This window comes from Macrobrachium nipponense, chromosome 43 (genome assembly GCF_015104395.2).
Source record: "Macrobrachium nipponense isolate FS-2020 chromosome 43, ASM1510439v2, whole genome shotgun sequence".
Taxonomy (NCBI): Eukaryota; Metazoa; Arthropoda; class Malacostraca; order Decapoda; family Palaemonidae; genus Macrobrachium; species Macrobrachium nipponense.
Window position 1 is genome coordinate 36,839,282 of NC_061104.1, and position 14,530 is coordinate 36,853,811.

A 14,530-nucleotide genomic window follows, 5' to 3' on the forward strand; every position below is an offset into this window, starting at 1 on the left:
TCTTTCATTGTACGTAACTGTGAATAATGAATATTCAAAGAATTTGTAAACTAAAGACAAAGTTACCAAGAACTCCAGCTTAGAAAAGTCAAAACAAGAGTACTTAGTGAACTCTCGTCAGCATCTTCTCTTTTTCACAATGGTTAACACTGACTTTTCTTTATTAGGAAACGAAAGGCAGAGGATGTCCCAGATGCTGCTGTAAAGAAAATTAAAACAGAAGAGGAGGAAATTGTCCGTAAACAGTCAAAATTGATGTACAAGTACAGGGATCAATTGAAACACCTCAAGAAAAAAGAACTGACTTACCTACTTGAACACAATGACCAGTATCTACCAACAGGAGAGAGTAATGTAAGTTATTCCAAGTCTTTGTGATGTCTCACATTTATTTTCCAAATTTATTTTTGAAGGCATATCATGAATATAGGTTTGTATGAAAAGTCCCATGTGGTATTTTGTAAATATTATTTTTCATATAACTAACTTACCAGTAATTATACAGCTATACTTTATACTTGTGCGACAGCTAGAATTTAAAAGTTCGTGGCAATGTTTTTTTTTTTTTTTTTTTTTTTTTTTTTTTTTTTTTTTTTTTTGGGGTTTTTTTTTTTTTTTTTTTTTTTTTTTTGAGGTTCGACGCACATCAGATGCTTGTGCAGTTGGTTTTTTTTTTTTTTCTTTTTTTTTTTTTTTTTTTTTTTTTTCTATCCTCTCTTCTCTCTCTCTTCCTCTCTCTCTCTCTCTCTCTCTCTCTCTCTCTCTCTCTCGCTCTCTCTCTCTCTCTCTCTCTCTCTCTCTCTCTCTCCGTGGATTAGGTGATGTACTCATATCTTTGGTAGCTTTTCAGCTAAGTTTAGTGAGGTAGGCAATCCCTTGCATTATCAATGTATGTTAGATTCAATCACCTCCAGTGTTAGATATTGTAAAGAGGGTTGAAGGACCTGAATGACTAAGATAAATTGATGGTCATACAATTTGCTCTAAATGTAGGGGTTAAGGGTGCTTTAAGGAGCTTACTTGTGAGAATGTATGGGATGAGAAGCAGTGGAAGAATTTGAGGTCTCAGTTAAGTTAGACAGGTACAGAAAGAGGAAGGCGACTTCAGGAGCCAAGCTTAAGTCTCAGAGTTTAGAACTTGTTAACATTTCTGTGATTGACCATAACATACCTCCTTCCCTGTCTTTAGCCTTATCCCCCATCCTGAGTCTCCTTAACATTTTACTATCAACTCCTGTACCTAGCTCCATTGCTTTCAAACCCAATGTTATTGCCAGCCTCGAGGGTAAATTTGATTGCAAATTTGGCCTTGTAGTCAGTACTGTGTCTAAATTGGGAGAATTAGTCAAGGTCCTAATGGATCAGATGCACAGTAGTATGGTGCAAGTGCCAGTGCCAGTAGAGGAGGTGGCTGTCTGTCCTGCCGACTCTCCCAGACAAAAGCCCCTGACAGGATCACTAGATGCTAAAGGGATTATGGAAGCTCCTACATAGCTTGTGATCAAGCACAAATGCCATAGTTCATTGCTTACACAATTTTGATTAATTTTACCAGTTTTCCAGCTGGTACTAGACAATTTATCCTTTTGTAAAGACCTCAGGTTTGTTATGAAAGATACAAATTGATTAAAAAACTTTTCATTTCATGTGGCTGACATGGTTTGTTGCTTGAACAAATATAATTCTCTTTGACTTCCATATATGAAATGAATCTAGACATGTTACATTGTATTTTAACCCAATGGACTCTTGTGTTAGATATCCACATATCTAACATCTCAAAGGCTTAGGTCTTCTTCATTTTTAAGAAGAATGATTGGTGTGCCGAACCTACAGTTGGTTTAGGATTCTCATACCTCCCTTCAAATGAGTCTTGCATATGAAAAAATGACAAATACAGACAACCCCCAGTTAACAGAAGGGGTTCTGTTCCTGGCGGCCCGACGCTAAGCGAAATTCACCTCTAACCAAAATTCAAAAGTTTACGGGCATCACAATCCACCTTACAGTGCCCTACCCTTGTTAACAAGGCCTTAGACAGTGTCATGGCCAGATATTTTGCCCTATTATGTAATAACTTTAATGAAAATGTGGAATTTCATTTACCTAATCATTTCCTATGATCTGCCTGGTTGTAATACAAGTTTTTAATGTCAGATTCAATGAACTTACTGGTAAATCATGGCATAGTAAGAGAGAGAGAGTGAGAGTCACCTTTTTCAGACTGCTAACATTTCCTCCATCTCTTTTTTTTTCATATCTTCTAGTTAAATCAGCTAAAATAGCTAATGATAATGATAAAAGTATCGCCAATACCGTTATAATCATTGCTTAAAACACTGTAGCCATAAACAACTGAACGATAACAGTTGTTTTGTTTTAACGGCCGAACTGAATCTGATAATAACAATGTTTTGCTTGCATTTCAGCTATTGTACGATAGTTAAGAATTACTGCAGTTATCTTACAAATGATGTTAAATAGTAAATAGAACAGGACTTAACAGTAGAGACCCGGACCTTGATCATATTAGAACTCGAAATAATCAGATTTCAACGGAAAATTTTGAGTAAATGTTGCTTCTGAGCTCAAACAAAAATCCAGAAACCAACCCAAGGAATCATATGATTTTTGTAAACAAAAGTGTTTTGGTCAGTTGGTGTTAATGGATGCTGTTCCCTTTTGCTCATTTGGTGAGGAAAATGGTAAGAACCACAGTTGAACTTGAGATTATTGAAAATTATAATGTAAGCGGCTTTCTGTGACAACTTTAAAATCCTGTGAGATTTTCAATGATAGGTTAACCCTTGAAGTATCGATAGTTATACCAATAGTTGGCCAACCCTTGAAGAACCCTTGAAGTATCGATAGTTATATGAATAGTTGGCTATAGTCACAATTATCGACAAACTTGTAAGCAAAACATTTGTAACCTAATACAAAACGTTTGTAACCTGATACAACTTTTGCTACTGTAAACAGAACAACTTAGGATAAGCGAGTTCTCACTTGGTTACAGGAGTAGGATCTTTATCTGTAATTCTAAAAACAGAGGTCTGTAAGCCTAAACATTAATATTTTCTGGAGAAAATTATCATTTGAAAAAGTTAAACATATTTTACAGAATATAAGAATCGTCATCGTATGCCATTTGCATTCGATATTATATTTACATTCTCAAAATCTCAGCTGATTGAGCTATCGATATCTTCATTGCCATTACACTTGGCTGGTAGAAGATATGTACCGTATATTTTCGTGTATAAGACGATCTTTAAATCGTAAAATTCACCCCTAAAAATTGGGTTCGTCTTATACTACAGTTCTAAAAATCAACTCATGAATTTTAAGGTGTGTATCACTAGGCTAGCCTCAGCCTTGGTGTGATAACCACCAACATACATGAAGATTCACATTACTATATAAACTGATGATAAAGGTAATAAAACCATTTTTATCTTATATATTATTGGAATATCTTCATGACAAATAGCCTATTTGATGAATAATTCTATATCAATGAACTCAAGTAATTCTATATCAATGAACTCAACTTTTATCCATACGATCTCAGCTGAGAAAATGTAAACATCAAGTTACGGTTGCTCTCACAGCAACCTTTATCTTTCGGTAACCTTTCAGAAATTTCAATGATAGTGTAAGTACAGTAGTACTTTAGGATAACATAATATTAATTTTTCATTAAAAGTTTCTTATTCATATGACAAGATTGATCACACATGCCACCATCAAAGGGATTCCAGTCTTGTTCTGGCGAGTCTACTTAGGCTTCATCATCGCTATCATACAGATCATCGGTATCATCCATGGCATTTTAAAAATTATTTTATGACATTTTCTATTCACATTCCCCCGTGCTTTTATAATAAAAATGCAGCTAACATCAAGTGAGGCAGCATGCAAAGCTGTTTGTCACTTTTTCGAACAATTCAGTCATATGAACGATAATTGTGTATGAAAATTATCGCTCATTATAGTATTGTTATTATAAATGGTTGTTTGAGAATGGTGAAGAAACTTGAACAAAACGATGGTTTCCCTTTTAGGCGATGAATGTATGAAAAACTTGATATAGAATATGCTTTGTTGAACCCAGCTTTGATAATTTATGAAAGAAATGTATCTGAATTAAGTTCCATTCAGCAACTCAAGGCAGTGATGATGTCGGTAAAACACGATCAGTTGGTTATTTTAAGACTGTAAACAAAACCAGAATGCAAATGGCGCGTCATCGCTCTGTTCATATATTGTAATATGATAATAGTACATGCAATATGATTAGAAAGAGTAAAACAATATTTATTGAAATTGTATTATTCTCAATACAACTGTTATTCGACTTTTGCAAGTGGATATCTATCAGTGTAACAACCTGACTGAGGCAATAGTCTCTCTCTCTCTCTCTCTCTCTCTCTCTCTCTCTCTCTCTCTCTCTCTCTCTATCTCGTCTCTCTCTCTCTCTCTCTCTCTCTCTCTCTCTCTCTCTCTCATCAGCTGTAATACTAATGATACTCCTCCATCCTCCAGTAAAAAAATCCAGTTTTTAGAATCCTGGATGAAGCAGTATTAAACCTGTATTGACATAAACAACCAAATTGAGAAACCGCTGATTGCTGACGTCATTTATCGTAATTACCAAGCGTTTATTAAGAGTTCAGTTAAAATTGTCAAGTTGTTAATTAAACCCTGCTGATTCTCAATGGAGGCTTCCATAAGTAAAAAAATAAAATACATTTTTGTTCATCCTACATGCAGTGGAGAGCTCGAGAAACAATACTAGTAAATTAAAGCTGCATCTTATTGCCAAGGCTGAATAAACCGAATAACGGCCGGGCAAAAGTGATGTTCAAAACTGGAGGTATCGCACCTAATGCTTATACAATGAAGTAATATGGGCACGTATTCAACCAAACTTTGTAAATTTACGAGAAAAGATGTCTCCGAATTATACCTCTTCCAACAACTGATGGAATGAAGATATCGATAATACTCAGTCGGCCAAGATTTTGAGAATGTAAACAATATCAAATGCAAATGGTGTACATGACGATGTTTATACTATGTTATACAGTAACACTATGTTAATAGTAATACTGTAATTGGGTATACTGTACAAGCAAAACAGCCTTTATGTAAGTCATCATTATTATAAACATAGTTTACTGTTTAATTTTTGTAAAAAATTTCGGTGTTGTAATTTAGAAGTTGTCTTATACTACAGACGAGATAAATTCATGAAAATTTGCCATGATAAGTGGCACAATACTTGATTGTATAAGCATTATGTGTGATTTCGCTAGTTTTAAACATAAATTTCGCCTGCGCTCCTTTTTTTTTTTTGTAGTAGTAGTAGTAGTAGTAGTAGTAGTGACGGCAAATGATGTCAGCAAACAGCTGTTTCTCGATTTGGTTGCTTATGTCTGTACTACAGATTTACAATTGCTTCATCTGTAATTTAAAAAACAGAGAGAGACTTTTTGTTGCCTGGAATAGGTTGTTACACGGACGCATATCCATTAGCAAAAGTCGAAACAGAGTGATCTGCCATTTGCATTTTGGTGTTGTTTACATTCTTAAAATATCAGTTTATTTAATTTTACCAGCATGATCACTGTCTGTAGATGTCGAATGGACCTTAATTTACGAAAGAAAGCTGGGTTTAAAAATTGCAGCTACGTATACTTTATTTGTAAACGTAGTACAGTGTTCCCCCCGTATTTGGAGGGGATACGTACCAGACACCCTGTGAATAGTTAAAACCACCACTAAAAATGCTTATAACTGCCTATCTTGAAAGTTCAGATACCAAATGTATACCTTAAATAACATCCTACTTCAAATATACGTAAAATTACTAATCTATTACTGTATTAATCTTTGAGGTTATATTAATAATATCATTTCAAAGTCACCTTAAACATTTTACCATTAAAAATATATACCTACAGCCAATAACACAGAGAGAGAGAGAGAGAGAGAGAGAGCATGGAATGGCAACATCATATATCTGACCATTGAGAGTGAAATTATGAATTATTTGTTAGATAGAGAGAATAATAATGGAGAGAGAGAGAGAGAGAGATAACTCCTAGACTCCGACTCCTTCCCCTCCGCCAATTTGTATATCAAACTGCCATATACTCCCCCGCCCACCTTCCTCCAAGTGGATAAAAAGACTGGGAATCGCTATTTTTTATTAATCTTATTAATATTTGAAAATTAGTTATAAGGTAAATCATTTGTTTATACTACAAAACAAATAAACATACGTCAGTAAGAGAGAGAGAGAGAGAGAATGTTATTGTTGTTATTGTTTAATCTCATTAAACTTAATATTATTTGAAAAGTAGTACTGTATATTATTATTTTACCATAAAATGTAGTAATGCCCTTAAAGATATACTTATACAGACACTTCCAGCCCAAACAGAGGGCGAGAGTTACCACTATGACATACCTGTGTATCTCGTGTGGCAAAAGAGAGAGAGGGTTATCCTTATTTAAAAGAGTGAAATGGATAGATTATTGTATTTCTTTAAAATTCTATCACATATGAATTTTGAAATTAGTTATGTTATTATTATTATGCGAAAATATTAATAAACACATACACACGTACCATAGAAATTCTCTCATCTCAGTAAAAGAGAGAGGGAAATTGCATGGTCTGGTGTGGGCAACACACTCCCCCTCCTGTCACATTACTTGATATATTTGACAGCTGTTGGACCCCAGCCATCTCAGCTTGGCTAACTGGAGTTCAAAGACAAGATCCAGAGTAGAATGGATTTTCTTTCATTCTTACATATTTTTTTTATTATAAACTGAAATCTTTCTAATTCACTTTAGTAATTTCTTTAATGAATTTATATTATTGCTGTTTACATTAATATTGATATCTGAAAATTAGTAAATCATTTATTTATACAAAAAACATACATCTCTGTGAGAGAGAGAGAGAGAGAGAGAGAGAGAGAGAGAGATATTAGCGCAGTATTTCTGTAAAATGCTTTCACATATGATTTTTGTAATTATAGTTATTATTATTTAATATCATCATCATTTGAAAATATTAATAAACATATACATACGTGTACCATGAAAACCTCTCATCTCAGTAAAGAGAGAGAGAGAGAGAACACACACACACTCCCCCTCCTGCCACATTACTCGATAGTATATTTAACAGCTGTTGGACCTCAGCTTGGACCTGGAGTTCGAAAGAAAGATGCATGAAGACTGTGATTTCCTTTATTCTTACATAATTTTTTAAATTTATAAACTAAAGTCTTTACATTAATATTAACATTTGAAAATTAGTAAATCATTTATTATACAAAAAACATACATCTCAGTAAGAGAGAGAGAGAGAGAATTATTATTGTTGTTATGTTATATTTAATCTTATTAAACTTATTAACCCTTTAACGCTGATTGGACGTATTAAACGTCGACGAAAATTGTCAGTCGTATGGTACGTCGACGAAAAAAATTTTTTTTTTTTTAAATTTGCGGAAAAATAGTTATAGCCCTACTAGGCGAAAACTTTTGAATCACTCGCCTTGGGGGATGCTGGGAGCTCACGGATCAAGCTGTTGTTTTGTTTACAATCGTTACCCAGGCGCAGAAGCGCGAATTTCTTTTTTCTCGCACTGAAAAGCATCAGCGACACATCTCGGAAATTATTTTGTCACTTTGACATAATTTTTGCACCATTTTATATTAGCCGTTACATAGAGTATTATATATGAAAATGTGCGCAATTTCATGTAGAATACAACAAAAAACAACTCATGGTTGTTGTAGCTTTTATCAGTTTTGAAATATTTTCATATAAATAACGTTAAGTACCAAAATTTCAACCTTCGGTCAACTTTGACTACCGAAATGGTCGAAAAACGCAATTGTAAGCTAAAACTTATATTCTAGTAATATGCAATCATTTACCTTCATTTTGCAACAAATTGGAAGTCTCTAGCACAATATTTCAATTTATGGTGAATTTATGAAAAGACTTTTCCCTTACGTCCGCGCAGTAACTTCCAAAAAAATCATACATTTTTTCGTCCGATTGTCGTAATGTTTGCACCATTTTAAATTAGCCGTTACATAAAGTTTTATATATGGAAATGTGCGCAATTTCATGTAGAATACAACAACAAAAACCCCCATGGTTGTAGCTTTTATAAGTTTTGAAATATTTTCATAGAAATAATGATAAGTGCCAAAATTTTAACCTTCGGTCAACTTTGACTCGACCGAAATGGTCGAAAACCGCAATTGTAAGCTAAAACTTTTATATTCTAGTAATACTCAATCATTTACCTTTATTTTGCAACAAATTGGAAGTCTCCAACGCAATATTTCGATTTATGGTGAAGTTTAGAAAAATACTTTTTCCTACGTCTGCGCTGTAACTGCCGAAAAAATAAAAAAAATTTTGTCCGATTGTCGTAATGTTTGCACCATTTTAAATTAGCCATTACATAAAGTTTTATATATGAAAATGTGCACAATTTCATGTAGAATACAACAAAAAACAACCCATGGTTGAAGCTTTTATCAGTTTTGAAATATTTTCATATAAATAACGATAAGTGCCAAAATGTTAACCTTTGGTCAACTTTGACTCGACCAAAATGGTAAAAAAACGCAATTGTAAGCTAAAATTATTACATTCTAGTAATATTCAGTCATTTACCATTATTTTGCAACAAATTGGAAGTCTCTAGCACAATATTTAGATTTATGGTGAATTTATAAAAAAAACCTTTTTCCTTACGTTCGCGCGGTAGCTCCTTCGAAAAAATCATAAATTTTTTTGTCCGATTGTCGTAATGTTTGCACCATTTTAGATTAGCTGTTACATAAAGTTTTATATATGAAAATGTACGCAATTTCATTTAGAATACAATAAAAACAACTCATGGTTGTAGCTTTTATCGATTTTGAAATATTTTCATATAAATAACGATAAATAGAAAAAATTCGACCTTCGGTCAACTTTAACTTGACCGAAATGGCCGAAAACTGCAATTGTAAGCTACAACGCTTACAGTCTAGTAATATTCAATCAATTACCTTCATTTTGCAACAAACGGGAAGTCTCTAGCACAATATTTTGATTTATGGTGAATTTTTCAAAACAGCTTTTTTTTTATGTCCGTGCGTTACGAATTCATGCATCTTATTGTGATAATATTTTCTCTGTGTTGCTTAGATCATTTTACAATTTGTTATATACCAAAATCATCGCAATTTAGTGTACAGTACAACATAAAAATAATTAACTCATTAGCTTTAATTTGCTCACAGCACGATTTGTATACAATTATATATGAATTTTTTTTTTTGCGCTGTCATATATTCCAGTATTTATATATGATAATGATATTTATTTTCATTTCTGATGGTTGCATACTAAACTTCAGGCAATGGCAAAAAAAGGAGCCAAAAATGAACTCTTGATCTTGAAAATCAAGCGTGCTGTGATTTTTTGAAGAAAACTTTTTTTTTTTTTTTTTTCCGCTTCTGTGCTCACTCGAGAACACCACCGGCAAACAGGAGACACTTTCGGAAATACCGGGTCGGCATTTAAGTGTTAATACAGTATTGATCAATATTAATATTTTAAAATTAGTAAATCATTTTTGTATTATAAAAATGTATTTAGGCATGAAAATAACATCAAAATACACTAATTAGTGATTATTTAAAGTCGGGAAAATCCGCAAATAAACAAATTCCCTGCAAATAATGAGTAGATATGGTCCAGAGAGAACTCAGCGAATTAGTGAGTCAGCGAATCCAGCGAACGCTAATATGGGGTGCCCACTGTATATTAATAAAAGTGCTACGTGTGTGTTTTTTGTCAGTTTCAGACAGTGCTTTTGCCTACCAAAACATTTTGCAGTCTGCTCATTGTTCGCAATTCCCAGACATGCTTGACTTACGAAAGTTACGATGCTCATAATTCGTAGTTCCCAGTCGTGCTGGACTTCGAGCCTTGTTGTTTACTAAGGGGCAATATTTTCTTAGTAGTATTTTGTAACCAAATTACATAAAGGGCTTTGCGATATCAATAGGTACCCCAGTTATCCTTAATATCGGGATTCTTACCAATTTTAAAGGAATATATTTATGAGGATCTATTTAAAGTATATGGTAGCAGACATAATTTAGCTTATTTTTAGTATTTTAATTTCTTGTAAAAATTAGACTTGATTTTCAATGTTTTATTATTAGCAACAATAATTATCCCTACCCCTTACAGTACATACTACGTTACCTAGTTTAGCGTATGGTGCTCAGTCAACCATCATATTATGGCCGAATTGGACGTACTTAAGGCAGTTATCTCATTACAGTACATATTTAATTTAAAAATGAAAAAAGTGCGTTGAATGTTATGTTATTTAACGCTGAACTTATTCAATTGTACTTTGTATATTTATGGGTAATGTTTTGTATAAAAAGGCAAGGTTAGGGTAATAACTGGTGGTCAAGAATGGATTAATTTATTTTGAGTAATTTCTTATGGGAAAATTCATTCAGATCTTTACAAAATCGCATCTCGTCGCTTCTTCTGGAAAGAATTAGCATCGAGGTCCAGGGCTCTACTGTACCTTTATTTGGTATGGAGAAAGTATTGGCAAGGAAGTACAGTACTAGTAAATTTAAGCTGCAGTTGTAGCTGAAGCTGAGAAAACAAAATGTTCACGCTGCTAATGACCTTATATTATCGTGCATCAGCAACGTGGAGGCAACTCGACTGCAAATAATAGTAGAGAAAAAATTATTTCAATAAAAAAAAATACTGGCCATGAAAAAACACATTTTTATGTTGTTTTCATGCCGAAGACAGATAAATATGTAGATATCGTATTATTATGAAATAGGATGAAAATAACAAATGTAATTTTTTTTTTTTTTTTTTTTTTTTTTTTTTTTTTTGTCTCTTCTTCTTCCCACAATAACATGTCCTAACACCATCTATTAAAGGAAAAAATAACAATCGAGTTCACAACAAGATGTACATATTTAAGTCATATTTCAACTTTAAAGCACTTCATATAACAAAAAAATATCCAATTTACCCTAAATAGAAGCAAGAAAACTGCTCTGAATCTAGTTAAGTAGGGCGAAATAACCCTGCCTCTGCCCTCGGCTGATTCTTCCACACCAAAACATAGATCGCTTTGTTTGTAGTTCATATTGCTATACGTAATAATATGAGACTACATACAGTATTATTGGATACAGTGAAGTAAAGCATAACTTTTTAAAAGAGCCAAGGAAAAGATGCATACTATTTGCTATTGTTGTATTTTATGAGGGTCTCTTGGTGCTTCAGCAACTACTGAAATACGTACCTATAACCAGACAACAACTCCATCTTAAAAAAAAAAAAAAAAAACTAAGTTTAGTTCACGTATGTAAGTCGATTTTAAACTTAAAAACACTTCATATAAAGAAAAATAACCTTGTCACTATATGAATACAGTGTCTAAAGATTAATTTATGCCAAATAGAAGCAAGAAAATCGCTCGGAATTGAGTTAGTTACAGCGAAATAGTCTTGCCCCACCCTCAATCTGATTTTTCCAAACCAAAACATGATCAGTTTGTTTGTATTTTGTAACGCAAATAGTAATACAAGGCTACATACAGTACTATTGGATACTGCTAAGTAAAGGATAACTTTTTAAAAGAGCAGAGGAAAAGATGCATATTTGTCTTTTATGAGGCGGTCTCGGCACCTAGCCTAAGAAACCAATAATCAAGACAACGGGGCTATAAACCCTATTGAGTGTAAAACCCAGTTATGAATTCGCAGACTCTTGGATTTGTGGATTTCTCTGTGGACCATATCAACCCATTATTCACAGGAAATTGACCTGTTGGCTGTATTTTTCTATGAATCAATATCCTGAGTTTTTTTTTTTTTTTTTTTTTTTTTTACCACATAAGATGTGCTTTTTGTAATAAAACTTTAAAAATTAGGTATAAAAATTGTTATTGGGTTTTTCTTGAGTTTTACCTTCCAAAATAGGCCATATCAGTATTTTTATAGGGGTTCTAACTTATTCACGGATTCTAAACGTGGGGGGGTTGGTTGTCTGGTACGCATCCCCTGCAAATACAAGGGGACCACTGTATTTAACAAGCGCCATAAAACCGAAGTGCTGCCAACCGATGGCAACGGTAACCGCGGGCAGCCTGTATTTAATTAATTTGTATTTTCCATAGCTAACAAACCTGAGGTTGACTGCCCAATTCTAGCCACCCCTCCTGGATTGGAAGAAAGACTATATACGTCACTAGGTTTGAGCGTGGTCTCTGACTTGCTTCCACCTCAGCTGCTTGTCAGATACCAGGTGCCACAGATTCCTTGCACTTACAATTGTTGATTTTTCCTGTTGGCGCCAGAAGATTTATCCTAATGTCAAGACCTTAGGCTTGTAGTACACTTCAGCCATTGATAACCCCTTACCCTTAACCGTTGATTTTTTAAATGGTTTTCCTGTTGGCGCCAGAAGATTTATCCTAATGTCAAGACCTTAGGCTTGTAGTATGCTTCAGCCATTGATAACCCCTTACCCTAACCCCCCCCCCCCCTTTTTTTTTTTACCCCATAAAATATGCTTTTTGTAATAAAACTTAAAAAATTAGGTATGAAAATTTTTATTGGGTTTTTCTTGAGTTTTACCTTCCAAAATATGCCATTTCAGTATTTTTATAGGGGTTCTAACTTACTCATGGATTCTAAACGTAGGGGGGCCCATTGTCTGGTACGCATCCCCTGCAAATACAAGGGGACCACTGTATTTAACAAGCGCCATAAAACCGAAGTGCTGCCAACCGATGGCAACGGTAACCGTGGGCTGCCTGTATTTAATTAATTTGTATTTTTCATAGCTAACAAACCTGAGGTCCTAACATTGACTGCCCAATTCTAGCCACCCCTCTTATGTCTTCTCCTGGATTGGAAGAAAGACTAAATACGTCGCTAGGTTTGAGCGTGGTCTCTGACTTGCTTCCACCTCAGCTGCTTGTCAGATACCAGTTGCCACAGATTCCTTGCACTTACAATTGTTGATTTTTTAAATGGTTTTCCTGTTGGCGCCAGAAGATTTATCCTAATGTCAAGACCTTAGGCCTGTAGTACACTTCAGCCATTGATAACCCCTTACCCATGTATTATATTATAATCCTGATCATGTTTTTTTTTATACACAATTCTGAATTCATCCCCATCCCTGACTGTACTTTCTCTTTTGTGTCTGTTCCGGTCACCTGAAGCTTTGCTTTCCTTACATTTTCAAGCCTCTCCTTATTCCACTCTTACCCCTTTTAAACAATTCAATGACCTCTTTTTATTTGCTGTTAACACTAAGTCATCTGAGCAAAGCAGTTGCCATATGTCTTCTTTTCTGCACATTTTAGTTTTTTTCCTTTTGCTAAGATAAACAGCAAAGGGCTCAATGCTGATCCTTTATGAACAACATTTTTTTAAATTTTAATATGCCTGCTGTTGTTTTCACTTTTAGGTAGCATACAATGGTGAGTCAGTAATAGTTTATTACAACAGCAGTGCAGAACTTAGAAACTCATTAACCCTTAAACGCCGAAGCGGTATTTTGAAAATCGTCTCCCGTATGCCGGTGGTGTTCGCCAGTGAGCGCCGAAGCGGAAAAAATGTTTTTTTTTTAAATCACAGCCCGCTTAGTTTTCAAGATTAAGTGTTCATTTTTGGCTCCTTTTTTTGTCATTGCCTGAAGTTTAGTGTGCAACCATCAGAAATGAAAAAAAATGTCATTATCATATATAAAAATTGGGATATATGACAACGCAAAAAAAAAACTTCATATATAATTGTATACAAATCATGCTGTGAGAAAAAGGGTTAAAGCCAATGAGTTAATTTTTTTCGTTGTATTGGACACTAAATTGTGATGATTTTGGTATATAACACATTGTAAAACGATCAAAGCAACACAGAGAAAATATTTTCACAATATGATGCATGAATTCGTAACGCGCGGACGTAAAAAAAAAGCAGTTTTGAAAAATTCACCATACATCGAAATATTGTGCTAGTCTTCCCGTTTGTTGCAAAATGAAGGTAATTGATTGAATATTACTTGACTGTAAGTGTTGTAGCTTACAATTGCAGTTTTCGACCATTTCGGTTGAGTTAAAGTTGACTGAAGGACGAATTTTTTCTATTTATAGTTATTTATATGAAAATATTTCAAAACTTTTAAAAGCTACAACCATTGGTTGTTTTTTGTTGTATTCTACATGAAATTGCACACATTTTCATATTTAAAACTTTATTTAACGTCTAATTTAAAATGGTGCAAACATTATGATAATTGGACGAAAAAATTTATGATTTTTTCGGAGGAGTTACCGTGCGGACGTAAGGAAAAAGTTTATTTCATAAATTCACCATAAATCAAAATGTGTAAGAGACTTCTAATTTGTTGCAAAATAAAGGTAAATGA

The 14,530-nt window shown here is 33.8% G+C and overlaps 1 protein-coding gene across 1 annotated transcript in view; it reads left to right on the forward strand.

Annotated features, from left to right (window-relative positions):
- LOC135213654 (poly [ADP-ribose] polymerase 1-like) overlaps positions 1-14,530 on the forward strand; it is a 265,109-nt gene that overhangs the window by 143,181 nt on the left and 107,398 nt on the right. The window contains exon 5 of the mRNA XM_064247696.1: positions 168-354. Within this exon, the coding sequence (XP_064103766.1) occupies positions 168-354 (187 nt within the window). The remainder of the gene's footprint in view (positions 1-167; positions 355-14,530) is intronic.